The sequence below is a fragment of the Pseudophryne corroboree genome, chromosome 7 (genome assembly GCF_028390025.1).
Source record: "Pseudophryne corroboree isolate aPseCor3 chromosome 7, aPseCor3.hap2, whole genome shotgun sequence".
In the NCBI taxonomy this organism is placed as follows: Eukaryota; Metazoa; Chordata; class Amphibia; order Anura; family Myobatrachidae; genus Pseudophryne; species Pseudophryne corroboree.
In genome coordinates, this window is record NC_086450.1 from 263,823,047 (window position 1) to 263,843,049 (window position 20,003).

The 20,003-nt window shown below is 47.8% G+C and overlaps 1 protein-coding gene across 3 annotated transcripts in view; it reads right to left on the reverse strand.

Annotated features, from left to right (window-relative positions):
- SLC29A4 (solute carrier family 29 member 4) overlaps positions 1–20,003 on the reverse strand; it is a 601,272-nt gene that overhangs the window by 449,697 nt on the left and 131,572 nt on the right. For all 3 annotated transcript variants that reach the window (XM_063934124.1, XM_063934122.1, XM_063934123.1), the window contains one exon: positions 15,480–15,593. In XM_063934124.1, the coding sequence (XP_063790194.1) occupies positions 15,480–15,593 (114 nt within the window). The remainder of the gene's footprint in view (positions 1–15,479; positions 15,594–20,003) is intronic.

Genomic DNA, 20,003 nt, shown 5'->3' on the forward strand with positions numbered 1-20,003 from the left:
CAGGAATCTGCATGCTCCCAGATTGAAAAAAAGCCTTTTTCAAAGAATTCCCTTGGAAACCGGGCTCTAAAGGTTCCTTGACCCATCCACATGGGGAGATGGTACTGGGGAGATGGTACTGTTACAGCCGCAGCATGCAGCTCCCAGCATCCTGTCATCGCTAGGCGATTGGAGCACTCCCGAACTTCCGTAGTTAGGCAGCAGGTACTCTGGAAGACTCCTGTGGGAGTCACACAAGGGGCTGGTGGACGTGCAGCAGCACAGCTGATGGAAATTGGTAATTAAGGAAGGCTGGCTGTGTTGTGGTTCATTCTCCCTTCATAGTCTGGCTCTGTCCCTCTCTCCTTTATGGTTATAGTTCCTAGTTGCAGCGGGAGCCCTTGACACTTGGGTCTAGTCTCAGTCTGTGGATTTCTCCTCCTGCCTGTCAGCACTCATCTCCAGACAATGTTCCTGTGCCAAGCATCAATTCAGTACCAGAGTCTGTTTAGGAAATTTCTGCATTTCTTACTTTATGCCCCAGGTTAAATCCTGCCGTACACTTGTGCACTGGTGTTTAGCAGAAGTTACTGCTCCTCCCAGTCTAGAGGCAGCTCCCCGGTTCGGGCTTCTATAGTTTATTATTCTGTCAGTGTCTTCCACCCCCCAATCTTGTTATTTTCCCTTGTACCTCAGTTTCAGCCCTGTCTCCATTGTTTGCCTTACCTTTGCCTCATCCTTTCCAACTCCTCTCTTGCTATTATACTCTTTCTCTCGATGACATTGATTCAGGACACTCTAGTGTTGAACCCATACTAACCTCAGTGGCGTAAGTCCTGGTGGGCATCCCAGTTTCAGTAGGCGCATTAAGCCTTATAGGAAAAGTGGCTCTTACAGGCTAGAAGACCTGCTGGGGCATTATATGGGACTCAACCCCCCGGGGGGGGGGGGGAAGGTCAGGGGTCACTGCCAGAAGATCCTCGGAGTTCTCAGATTAAACCAAAGGAAGACTCTTCAGTTGTAACAATTACACCATTTTGTACTGGCATATACAACATAATTAGGTGATGTGTGATCTCATTTTCTAATGAAGTCTGAAAAACTTATTATTGTACTCTCTTCCCTTTTCGGATCTTAAAAGTGTTTAGATTATAACCAGTTTGTGTTTCTACTACATTCCTGTAGTCCATAATTTTGTGTATCATATCACTTTTTACTCTTAGAAAGTATATGTGTCATCCTTTTAAAACTGTCTTTTAGTGTCATGTAACACCTGAATCCACTAAACATTTCATGATCCATAGGACTATGTACATCTATGTGCACCAACGATAATGGTGCCTCAACTCTAGTTGATTTCGAGAGAGGGTATCAAGTTTGCTTAACCTTGATGCAACAGTCACACACCAGATTATCAGGATTGCTTATAGCCATTCAAGTCACCATCCCTTCTTGAAGTTTTTGTACATTCTCATACCCTCAATGTTCCAATCACCTATGCCACAGTTCCATAGTCTGACTAGAGTCAGCAGCAGTTATTGTATAACACTGTATAGTTTCTAAGATATAGGGTTGCTAGCATCGGGTAGGAGTAGCTATTATTGGTGGTTATTCCGAGTTGATCGTTAGCTGCATTCGTTCACTGTGCAGTGATGAGGCAAAAAAATGGCACTTCTGCACATGTGGCGCAATATTACAACGAACAATGTCGTTTCACACAGGGTCTAGCGATGCTTTTCAGTCGCACTGACTGCCGCAGAGTGATTGACATGAAGTGGGCGTTTCTGGGTGTCAACTGACCGTTTTCAGGGAGTGTTCGGAAAAACGCAGGCGTGCCAGAAAAAACGCAGGCGTGGCTGGGCAAATTCAGGGCGTGTTTGTGACGTCAAATCAGGAACTGAATGGTCTGAATTGATCGCAAGCGCTGAGTAGGTTTCGAGCTACTCTGAAACTGCACAAAAAAAAAAACTATGTAGCCGCTCTGTGATCCTTTCGTTCGCACTTCTGCTAAGTTGAAATACACTCCCAGTGGGAGGTGGCATAGCGTTTGCACAGCTGCTAAAAACTGCTAGCGAGCAATCAACTCGGAATGACCACCATTATCCCATTCTTATTGTGCAGGGTACAGTTGATTTTGTAGTTTTTCTTCTCAAGTATACTGGTGGCTATTAAGTAACTTAATTACTTAATAACAGTAATATCTGTGACTACAGTTTCGCTTATGATTTTTAAGTTCACTGTAATTGTCCCAGTTTTAGATAATGTGAGCATTTTATCCCCAACTCCACTGACTGCAATAAGTTCACAATTACTCAATGAGTTGAACCATTTTTCATTGCAACTAAAATATCTAGTGGCCACATGTCCATATAAAAGCAGTCTCTTCTATGACTGTCTGCTATAACTTTGTTATACCTCTTTTTCTGCGTACCACTTTGATATTTTAGGGCGGGTGTGGTATAGAAAGTCGACAGTAACTAGGTCGACAATGTCTAGGTCGACCACTATTGGTCGACAGTAACTAGGTCGACAGGGTGTCTAGGTCGACAGGGCCTTTAGGTCGACATGTTCTAGGTCGACAGGTCAAAAGGTCGACATGAGTTTTTAATGTTATTTTGGTGTCGTTTTCTTCGTAGAGTGACCGGGAACCCCAATTAGTGCACCGCGTCCCCTCGCATGGCTCGCTTCGCTCGCCATGCTTCGGGCATGGTGCCTTCGCTCCGCTACCGCTTCGCTCGGCACAGATTACCGTTCCAATCGTAGTCCACGTGGATCGTTAAGTATGAAAAGGTTCAAAAAAAGAAAAAAATTGTGAAAAACTCATGTCGACCTTTTGACCTGTCGACCTAGAACATGTCGACCTAAAGACCCTGTCGACCTAGACACCCTGTCGACCTAGTTACTGTCGACCAATAGTGGTCGACCTAGACATTGTCGACCTAGTTACTGTCGACTTTCAGTCCGGATCCCTTTAGGGCAATATGTAATAGCATGAGAGGTGCAGACAGTTCGGGAATTTCTGTGAGTCTGCCCATAATCGGTTTTGTAAATTATTGCTACTTTAAAAATATGGGCAGACTAGCAGAAATTCCCAAACAGCCTGCACCTTGCAGGCTATTACATATTTGCCCTTAGTCTGCAGCTTTGTTGCTTACATTGTAGCAAATAAAGTATTTGTACTTCAGTTTTTAAACTTAGTGTCTTTATTATATAGGGCAGATGTACCAGCAATGGGTCTGATTCAGAGGTGGTCGCAAGGTGGCTATTGTATGCAAACTGGCAATGTATTCTTACTGTGCATGCATTTCAGCCAAAGGGCCTAATTCAGATCTGTTCGCTGCACAGCGAATTCAGGTAACTACTGCGCATGCACCGCAATGTGCAGGCGCGTTGTTTGGGTACAAAGCGGATCGCTGCTGTGCACTGGTTCTTGCGAAGAATCCATTCGCTCAGCCGATCGCAAGGAGATTGACAGGAAGAGGGCATTTGTGGGTGGCGTTTGCAGAGCGGGTGGCTGACGTCAATTCCGGGCTCGAATAGGCTGAAGTGATCGCAGCGGCTGAGTAACATCAGAACTACTCAGAAACTGCACAAAATGTTTTTGTACTGCTTGGCTGCACATGCGTTCGCACACTTGCAAAGCTAAAATACACTCCCCTATAGGCGGCGTCTATCTGTTTGCAGCGCTGCAAAAAATAGCTAGCGAGCGAACAGATCTGAATTAGGCCCACAGTGCGCACACACAGAAATTGAACTGCTATAGTGACTTGCAACTGGACATTAGTCGCAGAGTGACTATGAATTAGTTGCAGGGTGAGTGACAGGAAGATAGCGTTTGGGGGTGGCAATGGGGAGTGGTCGGCCAAACACAGGCATGTCATGGCCATTCAGACAGTGTTTTTTGGGCATGCATAAATTAGCACTTGCTATAGGAGAGCTCTCTGAGTCCCAGGAGCACAGCTCAGCTCTCAAGTCTTCAGAGGCACTCAGACTCTACAAAATGTTCTAATTTGCGATTAATGTTCTGATATATCAGCAATTATACACTGTTGGATGGAAATTATGTGGCCGCAGTTGGCGTCCCTATGCGCAGGTTAGTTTCTGTCCATATTAGCATTTAATCGCAATTGCATACAGCAAAAAATAGCAACAGCAGCAGCAAAAACAACCACATCTGAATTAGTAGAGAAATAGGTGTATACTACTTCCAGGTGCAAACCACTTTTAGCAACCTAGGGTCCAAAGGGCCTGGGAATCCCAGGGAGTTGGGGCTGGGAGACCGGCGCTGGGAATCCCAGCGGTCAGCATACTAACCCCGGGATCCCGGCAGCAAAATGCCGGTGGGGGGGCGAGCACAACAAAGCCCCTTGCAGGCTCGCTGCGCTCGCCACGCAGTTTCTATTCCCACTCAATTGGTATCGTGGACAGTGGAAATAGTGCATGTAGGTCGGCACTCTGTTTGCCGGCATTTTGATTGATCGGGATCCCGGTGTCGGCATGGTGGCCTCCGGGATCCCGAGTGCAGGTAACATCACCGGATCCTGTTCCAAGTACACTCTATTGGAATAGAATGCAGTGTGTGTAGTGGAAACATGTTGGCGCTCATCCTGCTACATCATACAAAGACTGAGAATCATCTATCTGTGGGACTGCTTGGGAGCCAGAAGCAGGGTATTGTCCCGGGGAACCCAGTTTCACACCAGCTACGGCTCCTATATCCACACACGGACAGTCCATTTATCTTCACTCTGACAGTATTCTTATCTCTCTTTCATGTTACATGTACCTCACAGTGTATGTACATTTTAATATTGCCCTAAATGTTTTATTAGAATAAAAAAAATTTCATATAGCACCGTCTCACCATCTACTTTAACCACAAGCCCTGAACCTCTACACACACCACATCTGAATTAGGACCAATATCGTCCACAGTTATCTGCTGCTGGAATTGTTGCAGCTTTGCACTTACTACATCTGTAGTTAATGCAGTGGTATTCAACTCCAATGCCACTACCAAAAAATCAAATTCTGGGGCTGTTCATTGTTTATCTGGACTCCAATGGACAGCAATTGCTGGCTAATAGAAAACATCTTATCTGTGTATTCGTTTATGTCTTACACTCACTTAGCTTAGTCCCATACAAAATTAATCTGGGATTTATTCTTAGACCCTTATCTTTGTAAGCTGTTTGCAGGGCGACCCACCAGAGGCGTATCTAAGGCAGGGTGAGTGGGGCATGTGCCCTGGGCGCTGTGGAGACTCAGCAGAGGGAAGGGGGGGGGGGGCGCTGCCGTCAAGGTAGCAGTGTTCACAAAAAAGAAGCGTATTTCACCCGATAAGCGATGGTGGGGACCCGAAAATTAAAAAATGCTTGGTCCATCAGGACGCGCCATGACCAATCAGCAGCGCTGTCCTGTGCTGTCAATCACCCTCCTTCTCCAACTGCAGAGGAAGGGGAGGAGACCATGGAGACTAGAGTGTGATCTCCCTCCTTCCCTCACCCTCTGCTCCGCACAGGAGCACGGCATCAGGCAGAATAGGAGGACATACCTGCTGGCCTGACACAGATCCGTGCGTGTCAGTCATGCAGGAGCGCGGCGGATGTGCTGCTTTCCGGCATCTGCAAATAAAGACGTCCTGTGGGGGCTGCAGGAAGCTAGGGGAGAGACGGCTGCGGGAGGGGAGGAGGCGAGGGGACAAAAAAGGTAAACTAACCCCCCCCATCTCCCCGGGAACGTGGTCATCTGGCGCACTGCGTTTGCCATGACAGCGTCATAGCAGCCGCTAGGAGAGGAAGGAGCCCGTTCCTCATGGTGTCGCAGCTCTCCCTGGCCCCCGGTGTATAATGCCGGAGGTGGAGTCATCAGCAAGTGAGTGACCCTGAGTTCTTTGCTCTATGAGGGGACACTGCCTTCTGTCTGTCTGCTAAGGAGAATGTTCACCGGAGAGATAGCAATTAGGAGTTAGACTCGCTCCTTCATCCCCGCTACAGTGCCACCCTCCTCCCCTCTAACCTGCCACTCTATTCTAAACTGATCCCTCCTGTTCCTTCTCCTCCATCCTTTCACCCCAATTCTAATGTGTTCCCCCTCCTTCTACTCAATCCTCCTTGCACCCTCATTCTGGGTTGGGGCTGACATGCTGGCGGTCAGAATACCGACCGCGGCATCCCACTGCATAGAATATCTACCCCCCCCTTTCCTGCAGCCTAAACCCCCCTCCTCGCAGCCTATATGAAACCACCCGTTCCCGCAGCCTAACCCTCCCCCCACATCCTAAATCTAACCTCCCCCTGCCCCTCCCCTTGCCCAAATGTGATCGTGATGACGGCGCCAACATTCTGACAAGTGTTGGGATTCCGGCATCGCAATTTTGACAGCCGGCATCCCGACTGCCGGGATCTTGACCAGATCCCCTCGTTCTACCCTTTTGGAGCTCCACAGGACAGATAAGCTAGGAAGTTATCCTGCAGGGATAATTCTAATGTTACTCTGTAGTGTACTGCAGTGATTTAGTGCAGTGGATTGTATAGTTAGGGGGAAATAGTGTAGTGATGTAGTTCAGCATATGGGGGGGGGTGTAGTGATGTAGTGCAGCCCCAACATCTCCGTCCTCCCCACACATTACACCCCCCTGCCTCTCTCCCCACCCATTACGCCTCCCTCCCCACACATTACACCCCCCCGCCTCCCTCCCCACACAATACACCTCCCCCTGCCTCCCTCCCCACACATTACACCCCCCTGCCTCCCTTTCCACACATTACACCCCCCTGCCTCCCTCCCCACACATTACACCCCCCGCCTCCCAACCCACACCCCCCCTGCCTCCCTCCCCACACATTACACCCCCCCCTGCCTCCCTCCCCACACATTACACCCCCCCTGCCTCCCTCCCCACACATTACACCCCCCCTGCCTCCCTCCCCACTCCTCTCTCTGTCACTCTCCTTGTCCCTATGTCCCTGCTGTCACTTTCCCTTTGAATTTTCGGTTCATTCTGTGTACTATAATGTCAATTTCGGCTCATTATGTGTGCTATAATGTAAATAACGGCTCATTCTGTGTGCTATAATGTAAATTTCGGCTCATTCTTTGTGCTATAATGTGAATTTCGGCTCATTCTGTGTGCTATAATGTAAATTTCGGCTCATTCTTTGTGCTATAATGTGAATTTCGGCTCATTCTATGGGCTTTAATGTGAATTTCGGCTCATTCTGTGTGCTATAATGTAAATAACGGCTCATTCTGTGTTTGCTTTAATGTAAATTTACGGCTCATTCTGTGTGCTATAATGTAAATTTCGGCTCATTCTGTGTGCTATAATGTAAATTTCGGCTCATTCTTTGTGCTATAATGTGAATTTCGGCTCATTCTGTGTGCTATAATGTAAATAACGGCTCATTCTGTGTGCTATAATGTTAATTTCGGCTCATTCTGTGTGCTATAATGTTAATTTCGGCTCATTCTGTGTGCTATAATGTAAATTTCAGCTCATTCTATGTGCTATAATGTGAATTTCAGCTCATTCTGTGTGCTATAATGTGAATTTTGGCTCATTATGTGTGCTATAATGTGAATTTCAGCAAATTCTGTGTGCTATAATGTGAATTTCGGCTCATTCTGTGTGCTATAATGTGAACTTATAGCACTGAAGGACACGTACCCTTTTGAGTGGTCACGCCTCTTTTTCCGAAGGCGCGCTCGCATATTGCACCATTCACTTTTCTATACCCCCACTTAAAAAATTACACTTCAACCACTGCACCTACATCTATACATACACACCTGACATCTTTATATACAGTGACACCTATTTGTGCAAGAAATGATGATGGTAAGGTGCATGTAGAATTGAAAAGTATGTTCCCAGCATGACACAGCTATAATGTCATGTTGGCACATCCCATTTTCCCATTTTCAGTGTCCACGCCCCCTTCTGATGTGTGGCCATGGCCATTTTTTTTCGGGAGGGGGGGGGGGGGGGGCGGCGCCATTATTAATCTTGCCCTGGGCTCCAAAAACCCTAGTTACGCCTCTGCGACCCACATGCCTTATCATAAATGATGGAATACACTTGCTGTTCTACAGCTAAGCAAAGGGTTCCAATGGCTCTATTCACCTCCTTTCAGTGGTGTAAGTTTGTCCCAGTTGCCCGGAGGCAAGAAAAATATTGGTGCCCCCTATATATCATCCAATATAATGTTGTTTTGAGATTCGAGTAAAACCGAACCCGCTCATCTCTAATTCTAACTATATGAAGCTACTACAAAACCCGTTGCAACTAGGCAGATCTATGTAGGGGTCCAGCCACACACTACATAGATCTGCTCAGTCACTCACAATGCTGATTATTTCTCTGACAATTAATTTGCAAGTGTCATATCCAGGATTAGAACCCACAACCTTTTACACTGGAAGCATGCTCCTTACTGGTGGAGATATCTGCTCTTGCATAGGAAGTATGAGAATTCTAACTATATGAAGTTACTTGTAATTGTCATAGAAATAACTTCATATAGTTAGAATTCTCATGTTTCCTTTATAGGAGCAAGTAGCTTCATAAGTAAGGTGTCTGCTTCCAGTGTATCTATAATAAAGAGGGTGTGATTTGTAAGGTGTAGTGACTAGTGGGGAAGTCGGCTACGGAAGATATAACGGCTGCTGTCAATTAAATTAATTGATTAATGTCACTGAACACACGGAACAGGAGGAGAGGTGCCCCCCTTCAAAGCAGGGGCCCGGCGGTTCTGCCTCTGCCTCATTTGGGATTTTGGTTGCCTCCTGGATCATTCGTGACCTTCCACAGCTTCTCATGCTTTAATTGCATTTCTATAGCAAGTTTTAAAGTATGGTAGTTCTCAGAGCCTTTCAATTTCATGAAGTTTATACTTACACTTGGAACAGCGGTGGCTGCAGGGATGACCATATAGTACGAGAGGAAACCACTTAGCACATATTAAAAAAAAACATGTTTTAATCTATGTTATATATGTGTTGGCTGGTTTCCACGGGGATCGGCAACACTGTGCGCATCAGGCACCATGTGGCACCCGGTACTTAACATAAGGCATCACAATTCTTTTAAGCCCACCCCCCGACTCCTGTGAAACTAGTCAATGAGAGTCTGAACCGAGGGCAGGCTTAGAAGGAATGTGTGCCTTATGCATAGCCACAAGAGACACCATGTAGCAAATAGCCATTTAACTACATATCAAAACAGATTTGGTTCTGAAAGGGCAGATGGGATCAGAACCTAATCTGACCCAAACATAATGTACCACCATTTGGTCCATAAAGATGGCCCTGTCTAAATTTATTGCATCCCCTCTCAGTGACTCTGCATTTGGATACACATGTACATTACATGCTCTGAAAAGGTATATGTGTACAATGCAAACATCACTTAGATGACCACATTAAACTACAAACTTCATGAAAATTTGGGACTAAGATGCATTATTGGGTAAACAGATACACAAAAAATGCCTGGTGCTAGCATAGCCATACGGAACCTGGAAGCTCACTCACGCCAGGTGTTCAGAAAGTTAAGCATGCCGAATGGGTCTAGAGGGTGCAGTATGGGCCTCCCTGGACCCAGGGGCTCATTTGCACCACATATCCTGCACCCAATATAGATACACCACAGGGTTTATTATGGTAGAAAATAAGAATTTACTTACCGATAATTCTATTTCTCATAGTCCGTAGTGGATGCTGGGGACTCCGAAAGGACCATGGGGAATAGCGGCTCCGCAGGAGACTGGGCACAAAGTAAAAGCTTTAGGACTAGCTGGTGTGCACTGGCTCCTCCCCCTAAGACCCTCCTCCAAGCCTCAGTTAGGATACTGTGCCCGGACGAGCGTACACAATAAGGAAGGATTTTGAATCCCGGGTAAGACTCATACCAGCCACACCAATCACACCGTACAACTTGTGATCTGAACCCAGTTAACAGCATGATAACAGAAGGAGCCTCTGAAAAGATGGCTCACAACAACAATAACCCGATTTTTGTAACAATAACTATGTACAAGTAATGCAGACAATCCGCACTTGGGATGGGCGCCCAGCATCCACTACGGACTATGAGAAAAAGAATTATCGGTAAGTAAATTCTTATTTTCTCTAACGTCCTAGTGGATGCTGGGGACTCCGAAAGGACCATGGGGATTATACCAAAGCTCCCAAACGGGCGGGAGAGTGCGGATGACTCTGCAGCACCGAATGAGAGAACTCCAGGTCCTCCTCAGCCAGGGTATCAAATTTGTAGAATTTAGCAAACGTGTTTGCCCCTGACCAAGTAGCTGCTCGGCAAAGTTGTAAAGCCGAGACCCCTCGGGCAGCCGCCCAAGATGAGCCCACTTTCCGTGTGGAATGGGCTTTTACAGATTTTGGCTGTGGCAGGCCTGCCACAGAATGTGCAAGCTGAATTGTACTGCAAATCCAACGAGCAATCGTCTGCTTAGAAGCAGGAGCACCCAGCTTGTTGGGTGCATACAGGATAAACAGCGAGTCAGATTTTCTGACTCCAGCCGTCCTGGAAACATATATTTTCAGGGCCCTGACTACGTCCAGCAACTTGGAATCCTCCAAGTCCCTAGTAGCCGCAGGCACCACAATAGGTTGGTTTAAGTGAAATGCTGAAACCACCTTAGGGAGAAATTGAGGACGAGTCCTCAATTCTGCCCTGTCCGTATGAAAAATTAGGTAAGGGCTTTTATAGGATAAAGCCGCCAATTCTGATACACACCTGGCTGAAGCCAGGGCTAACAGCATTACCACTTTCCATGTGAGATATTTCAAGTCCACAGTGGTGAGTGGTTCAAACCAATGTGATTTTAGGAATCCCAACACTACATTGAGATCCCAAGGTGCCACTGGAGGCACAAAAGGAGGCTGTATATGCAGTACTCCCTTGACAAACGTCTGAACTTCAGGAACAGAAGCTAGTTCTTTTTGGAAGAATATCGACAGGGCCGAAATTTGAACCTTAATGGACCCTAATTTGAGGCCCATAGACAGTCCTGTTTGCAGGAAATGCAGGAATCGACCCAGTTGAAATTCCTCCGTAGGGGCCTTCCTGGCCTTGCACCACGCAACATATTTACGCCAAATACGGTGATAATGTTGTACGGTTACATCCTTCCTGGCTTTGATCAGGGTAGGGATGACTTCATCCGGAATGCCTTTTTCCTTCAGGATCCGGCGTTCAACCGCCATGCCGTCAAACGCAGCCGCGGTAAGTCTTGGAACAGACATGGTCCCTGCTGGAGCAGGTCCTGTCTTAGAGGTAGAGGCCACGGGTCTTCCGTGAGCATCTCTTGAATTTCCGGGTACCAAGTCCTTCTTGGCCAATCCGGAGCCACGAGTATAGTCTTTACTCCTCTCCTTCTTATGATTCTCAGTACTTTTGGTATGAGAGGAAGAGGAGGGAACACATACACTGACCGGTACACCCACGGTGTTACCAGAGCGTCCACAGCTATTGCCTGAGGGTCCCTTGACCTGGAGCAATATCTGTCCAGTTTTTTGTTGAGGCGAGACGCCATCATGTCCACCTTTGGTTTTTCCCAACGGTTTACAATCATGTGGAAGACTTCTGGGTGAAGTCCCCACTCCCCCGGGTGAAGATCGTGTCTGCTGAGGAAGTCTGCTTCCCAGTTGTCCACTCCCGGAATGAACACTGCTGACAGTGCTATCACATGATTTTCCGCCCAGCGAAGAATCCTTGCCACTTCCGTCATTGCCCTCCTGCTTCTTGTGCCGCCCTGTCTGTTTACGTGGGCGACTGCCGTGATGTTGTCCGACTGGATCAATACTGGCTGACCCTGAAGCAGAGGCCTTGCCTGACTTAGGGCATTGTAAATGGCCCTTAGTTCCAGGATATTTATGTGAAGTGACGTTTCCATGCTTGACCACAAGCCCTGGAAATTTTTTCCCTGTGTGACTGCTCCCCAGCCTCTCAGGCTGGCATCCGTGGTCACCAGGACCCAATCCTGAATGCCGAATCTGCGGCCCTCTAGGAGATGAGCACTCTGTAACCACCACAGGAGAGACACCCTTGTCCTTGGAGACAGGGTTATCCGCTGATGCATTTGAAGATGCGATCCGGACCATTTGTCTAGCAGATCCAACTGAAAAGTTCTTGCGTGGAATCTGCCGAATGGAATCGCTTCGTAAGAAGCCACCATCTTTCCCAGGACCCTTGTGCACTGATGCAATTGACACCTGGCCTGGTCTTAGGAGTTTCCTGACTAGGTCGGATAACTCCCTGGCTTTCTCTTCCGGGAGAAACACCTTTTTCTGTACTGTGTCCAGAATCATCCCTAGGAACAGCAGACGTGTCGTCGGAATCAGCTGCGATTTTGGAATATTTAGAATCCATCCGTGCTGTTGTAGTACTATTTGAGATAGTGCTACTCCGACCTCTAACTGTTCTCTGGACCGTGCCCTTATCAGGAGATCGTCCAAGTAAGGGATAATTAAGACGCCTTTTCTTCGAAGAAGAATCATCATTTCGGCCATTACCTTGGTAAAGACCCGGGGTGCCGTGGACAATCCAAACGGCAGCGTCTGAAACTGATAGTGACAGTTCTGTACCACAAACCTGAGGTACCCTTGGTGAGAAGGGCAAATTGGGACATGGAGGTAAGCATCCTTGATGTCCAGAGACACCATGTAGTCCCCTTCTTCCAGGTTCGCTATCACTGCTCTGAGTGACTCCATCTTGAACTTGAACCTTTTTATGTAAGTGTTCAAGGCTTTCAGATTTAAAATGGGTCTCACCGAGCCGTCCGGCTTCGGTACCACAAACAGCGTGGAGTAATACCCCTTTCCCTGTTGTAGGAGGGGTACCTTGATTATCACTTGCTGGGAATACAGCTTGTGAATGGCTTCCAATACCGCCTCCCTGTCGGGGGTAGACGTTGGTAAAGCAGACTTCAGGAACCGGCGAGGGGGAGACGTCTCAAATTCCAATTTGTACCCCTGAGATACTACCTGCAGGATCCAGTGGTCCACTTGCGAGTGAGCCCACTGCGCGCTGAAATTCTTGAGACGGGCCCCCACCGTGCCTGAGTCCGCTTGTAAGGCCCCAGCGTCATGCTGAGGACTTGGCAGAAGCGGGGGAGGGCTTCTGTTCGTGGGAAGAAGCTGTCTGTTGCAGTCTTTTTCCCCTTCCTCTGCCCCGGGGCAGATATGAGTGGCCTTTTGCCCGCTTGCCCTTATGGGGACGAAAGGACTGAGCCTGAAAAGACGGTATCTTTTTCTGCTGCGAGGTGACTTGGGGTAAAAAGGTGGATTTCCCAGCCGTTGCCGTGGCCACCAGGTCCGATAGACCGCCCCCAAATAACTCCTCCCCTTTATACGGCAATACTTCCATATGCCGTTTGGAATCCGCATCCCCTGACCACTGTCGCGTCCATAATCCTCTTCTGGCAGAAATGGACATCGCACTTACTCTTGATGCCAGAGTGCAAATGTCTCTCTGTGCATCTCGCATATATAGGAATGCATCCTTTAAATGCTCTATAGTCAATAATATATTGTCCCTGTCCAGGGTATCAATATTTTCAGTCAGGGAATCCGACCAAGCCACCCCAGCACTGCACATCCAGGCTGAGGCGATTGCTGGTCGCAGTATAACACCAGTATGAGTGTATATACTTTTAAGGATATTTTCCAGCCTCCTATCTGCTGGCTCCTTAAGGGCGGCCGTTTCTGGAGACGGTAACGCCACTTGTTTTGATAAGCGTGTGAGCGCCTTATCCACCCTAGGGGGTGTTTCCCAACGAGCCCTAACCTCTGGTGGGAAGGGATATAGTGCCAATAATTTTTTAGAAATTAGCAGTTTTTTGTCGGGGGTAACCCACGCTTCATCACACACTTCATTCAATTAATCTGATTCAGGAAAAACTACGGGTAGTTTTTTCACACCCCACATAATACCCCTTTTTGTGGTACTTGCAGTATCAGAGATGTGCAAAACCTCCTTCATTGCCGTGATCATGTAACGTGTGGCCCTACTGGAAAATACGTTTGTTTCTTCACCGTCGACACTGGAGTCAGTGTCTGTGTCTGGGTCCGTGTCGACCCACTGAGGTAACGGGCGTTTAATAGCCCCTGACGGTGTTTGAGACGCCTGGACAGGCACTAATTGAGCTGCCGGCTGTCTCATGTCGTCAACAGTTTTCTGTAACGTGCCGACACTGTCACGTAATTCCTTAATTACGGCCATCCATTCAGGTGTCGACTCCCTAGGGGGTGACATCACCATTATAGGCAATTGCTCCGCCTCCACATCATTTTCCTCCTCATACATGTCGACACACACGTACCGACACCCAGCACACACACAGGGAATGCTCTGATAGAGGACAGGACCCACTTAGCCCCTTGGGGAGACAGAGGGAGAGTTTGCCAGCACACACCAGAGCGCTATATATGTATAGGGACAACCTTACAATAAGTGTCTATCCCTTATAGCTGCTTATATCTGTTATTTTGCCAAATAAGTGCCCCCCTCTCTTTTTTACCCTGTTTCTGTAGTTGCAGGATGCAGGGGAGATTCTGGGAGCCTTCCTACCAGCGGAGCTGTGTGGGAAAAATGGCGCTGTGTGCTGAGGAGATAGGCCCCGCACCCTTCACGGCGGGCTCTTCTCCCGCTTTTTTCTGGAAAACTGGCAGGGGTTAAATACATCCATATAGCCCAGGAGCTATATGTGATGTATTTTTTGCCAAATAAGGTAAATTCATTGCTTCCCAGGCGCCCCCCCCCCAGCGCCCTGCACCCTCAGTGACCGAAGTGTGAAGTGTGCTGAGAGCAATGGCGCACAGCTGCAGTGCTGTGCGCTACCTTATGAAGACAGGAAAGTCTTCTGCCGCCGATTTATGGACCTCTTCTTGCTTCAGCATCTGTAAGGGGGCCGGCGGCGCGGCTCCGGGACCCATCCATGGCTGGGCCTGTGATCGTCCCTCTGGAGCTAATGTCCAGTAGCCTAAGAAGCCCAATCCACTCTGCACGCAGGTGAGTTCGCTTCTTCTCCCCTTAGTCCCTCGATGCAGTGAGCCTGTTGCCAGCAGGTCTCACTAAAAATAAAAAACCTATTTAAACTTTTACTCTAAGCAGCTCAGGAGAGCCACCTAGATTGCACCCTTCTCGTTCGGGCACAAAATCTTAACTGAGGCTTGGAGGAGGGTCATAGGGGGAGGAGCCAGTGCACACCAGCTAGTCCTAAAGCTTTTACTTTGTGCCCAGTCTCCTGCGGAGCCGCTATTCCCCATGGTCCTTTCGGAGTCCCCAGCATCCACTAGGACGTTAGAGAAAATCCAGAGATTAGTTCCACATTAGATAAACAATACTGAATATATGAGAAGCAGAAATAAAACATTTTCTTTTCATTGTGGATACAACATAGCAGTTATGATAATGCTTTTTTATTGCTTGTATTTTGATGTGTTAATGATGAAAGTATGGGGCTTTTTCTATAACTCACCAACTGTGATCCTCATGTGTGTTGTAAGAAGTTCGACCATAGCATTATTAAGGATGACTGCAGCTAATGCCACAAGGATGTATGTCAGACTCATATCAAATACAATAGATGTGTCTGAAAGTAAAATTACAGAAAAAGAAAGATATTTGTGTAAGAACAATAAACCCAATAACATCATTATTAACTGACATTTGTGATATTCCACCAATAACAAAATATATTTCCTGTTAAAAATAAACAGGCATATTCTGGTGGTAAAAGCATGTTTTATAATGCCAAGGCAAACATTGGGTGGTAAAGAAACATTTGTAAAAATAGGATTTTGGTTACCTACCAGTAAATCCTTTTCTCGTAGTCCGTAGAGGATGCTGGGGTCCATATTAGTACCATGGGGTATAGACGGGTCCACCAGGAGCCATTGGCACTTTAAGAGTTTAATAGTGTGGGCTGGCTCCTCCCTCTATGCCCCTCCTACCAGACTCAGTTTAGAAACTGTGCCCGAGGAGATGACATACTTCGAGAGAAGGAATTACACAGATAGTAGCGAGATTCATACCAGCTCACACAACAGTCAAACCCGGCTAACATGCCGGAACAACTCAGCAACCGCTGAAACAGTAAATAACGCAGAACTTACCTAGGAACCAGGCAGTGCTGAACTATAAAACCAATGCAGGAAAACGCAGTGGTGGGCGGGCACCCAGCATCCTCTTAGGACTACGAGAAAAGGATTTACCGGTAGGTAACCAAAATACTATTTTCTCTTACATCCTAGAGGATGCTGGGGTCCATATTAGTACCATGGGGATGTACCAAAGCTCCCAGTACGGTAGGGAGAGCGCGGAGGCTCCTGCAACACTGCTTGACCAAACTTGAGGTCATCAGAGGCCAAAGTGTCGAACTTGTAAAACTTGGCAAACGTGTTCGACCCAGACCAAGTAGCTGCTTGGCAGAGTTGTACAGCCGAGACCCACCGGGCAGCCGCCCAGGAAGAGCCCACTTTACGAGTAGAGTGGGCCTTTACAGATTTTGGACACGGCAATCCTGCCGTGGAATAAGCATGCTGGATAGTGAACCTGATCCAGCGTGAAATCAACTGCTTAAAAGTAGGACACCCAATTTTCTTGGGATCATACAGGACAAATAAAGAGTCACTTTTTCTATAACGAGCCATCCTCTGCACATAAATCTTCAAAGTCCTCACTACATCCAAGGCCTTTGAAGCAATTGAGGAGTCAGTAGCCATTGGCACCACAATAGGTTGGTTGATATGGAAAGCCGATACAACCTTAGGCAGGAACTGTGGATGAGTCCTAAGTTCCGCCCTGTCTTCATGGAAGATCAGATAGGGGCTTTTACAAAATAAAGCCCCCAATTCCGACACGCGTCGTGCAGAAGCCAAGGCCAACAAAGTGACCGCCTTCCACGTGAGAAACTTGAGATGAGCCTCATGTAGAGGCTCAAACCAAGCAGATTGCAGGAACTGCACCACAACATCAAGATCCCAGGGTGCTGTTGGCGCCACAAAGGGAGGCTGGATGTGCAGAACCCCTTTCAAAAAGGTCTGAACCTCAGGGAGGACAGCCAATTGTTTTTGGAAGAAGATGGACAAAGCAGAGATCTGGACCTTGATGGAGCCCAATCTCAGTCCCATATCCACCCCTGCTTGCAGGAAAAGGAGAAAACGTCCAAGTTGGAACTCCACCGCAGGTAACTTCTTGGACTCACACCAAAAAACATTTTTTTTCTAAATGTGATGGTAATGTTTAGACATTACCACCTTCCTAGCCTGTATCAAGGTAGGAATGACCTCACTCGGGATACCCTTCCGAGCTAAGATCTGGCGTTCAACCGCCATTCCGTCAAACGTAGCCATGGCAAGTCTTGATAAGCAAATGGCCCCTGCAGTAGCAGATCCTCTCGAAGAGGTAACGGCCTTGGATCTTCCAGCAGAAGATCCAGTAGATCCGCCTACCAAGCCCTCCTTGGCCAGTACGGAGCAATGAGGATTGTCAGAACCTTTGTTCTTCTTACCAGTTGAAAAACTTTTGGAATCAGAGGAAGTGGAGGGAACACGTACACTGACTTGAACACCCACGGTGTTACCAGTGCGTCCACCACCACTGCCTGTGGGTCTCTTGACCTGGAACAGTACCTCCGCAGCTTCTTTTTGAGGCAGGAGGCCATCATGTCTATGTGAGGAACACCCCACCAACCTGTTACCTCCTCGAACACCTCCAGATGGAGGCCCCACTCCCCTGGATGGAGATCGTGTCTGCTGAGGAAGTCTGCTTCCCAGTTGTCTACGCCCAGAATGAAGATTGCTGACATAGCCACCGCGTGCCTTTCTGCCCAGAGGAGGATTTTTGACACCTCTGACATGGCAGCCCTGCTCTTCGTTCCGCCTTGTCGGTTTATGTAGGCCACTGTGGTCACATTGTCCGACTGCACCTGAACAGCCCGATCCTGTAGAATGTGTGCTGCTTGCAGAAGGCCGTTGTACACGGCTCTTAGCTCCAGAATGTTTATCGGGAGAAGGGATTCTTGATCCGACCACTGTCCTTGAAAGGTGTCCCCCTGAGTGACTGGGTAGACAGAGTTTCCCCCCCAAGAACAGCAGAGAGACACAGAGATTGAAGCCAACCCACACACAGCGCTATTATAGGTATAGGGAGACCCCAGACCAGCACTGACTGTGTCCCTTAATAGGTGACACAGCCTATACACAGCCTCCCCTCCCTTCTACAACCCCCTGGTACCATACAGATAGCTGGAGGTGCTCTGGAGGGACCTGTTCATCCACTGGCAGTGAGCTGCAGGCAGGAAAATGGCGCTGAACGCTGCTGGGTCCGCTCTGAGGAGAAGCTCCGCCCCTTCAATGGCGCTGTCTTCCCGCTCTTGCAAGATTATACTGGCCTGAGGATTTGTTTGCTGGCTGAGATCCGCGGACCCCGACAGGCTGGAAATGGTCAGTGTAGGGTTTTGTGCTGGCACAGGGCGCCCCTTACAGCGCCGCACCGCAGAGCCGTCCTGGAGCGCGGTTTATACCGCGCTCCTACCCTTAAAGCCGCCCTCTTCACACTGACCCCTCGCTTGCAAGGGGGGACAGTGACTCACTCACCACTTTCAGCTCTGTAAGGGGGTGGTGGCTGGCTGCCGGGGTGAGCGTTCCCCTGTGGCGGGGCGCGATCTGTCCCCTCTGGAGCTCAATGTCCAGTCAGCAGAGTCAGTGGCTCAAGATCCCGCAGGGCGGACACTGCTCCCCCCCTCAGTCCCTCGATGCAGGCAGGCTGTTGCCAGCAGCCTCCTGTAAAAAAAGAAACTCTAAGAAAAACTTTTTCCAGGAAAGCTCTGTAGAGCTCCCCTAGCTGTGACCGGCTCCTCTGGGCACATTTCTAAACTTAGTCTGGTAGGAGGGGCATAGAGGGAGGAGCCAGCCCACACTATTAAACTCTTAAAGTGCCAATGGCTCCTGGTGGACCCGTCTATACCCCATAGTACTAATATGGACCCCAGAATCCTCTAGGACGTAAGAGAAAGATTGCTAAAATAATAGGAAATGTACTATACCCATCTTTCAGCAGTGCATTCTCTGTCATGCATTGATTACCTCCTATTGTACGATGTTTTAATATACAGTACAATTTATATGACATCATGATCTCTGATCATGCTCCCATCACTGTGACATTAACATTCCCCTTATCGAGATAACATATGGCTATTCCCTGCACATCTGGCCTCTTCCAATGATTTCCAATCCTTTCTCAAGTCAATATGGTATGATTTTGTTGATGATACTCTTGAACACTGGGACAACCCTGCAACCCTGTGTTGCAGACCTCAAAGGCTGTGTTATAGGGTCACATAATCAGCTACATGGACAAACAAAAATGTGAGGTGGCAGCTACTTGTATGTTGTTACGTGCTACTGTTTCACAAACTTTTACTGCCTACACTTTAGATCCTCTGATAAGTTGCACTGCTACAAACAGGCCTGTCATCTAGAGGATTTCAGCCAGTTGATCGAGAGCAGCATATTATAAAATCCTCCAAGATGACCTTTCTCCGCTTCTCCTGGACTTACTCTGGGACATTCACCATAATTGCCCGTACTTGTCTTTTAATGCCACTCACACGATTCTTCTACACAAGCCGAAGAGGGATCCCTCTCCTCCTTGGTTCATACCATCCCTTCACATTGCTGAATGTTGATTTTAAATTCCATGCTAAAATTATGGCCTCTCGCTTACAGCAAATGTTGTCAACTCTTTTAACTGAACCTCAATTGGTATGTGTGGTGGGTAGACATTTGGTCAAGGGCATTTACACTGTGTTGGGTGCAATAACTGCTTCAACTAAGGACCCCCATGCTCAGAAGAACATGCATCTAAGCCTTGATACACAGAAGGCATTTAATTCCATTCTCAAGCTCTATTTGTTTGAGGATTTAAAACATATGGAATTCACCCAGACTTATCATTCTCCCTCTACATCATTGTTGATAATGGATTGCATGGCATG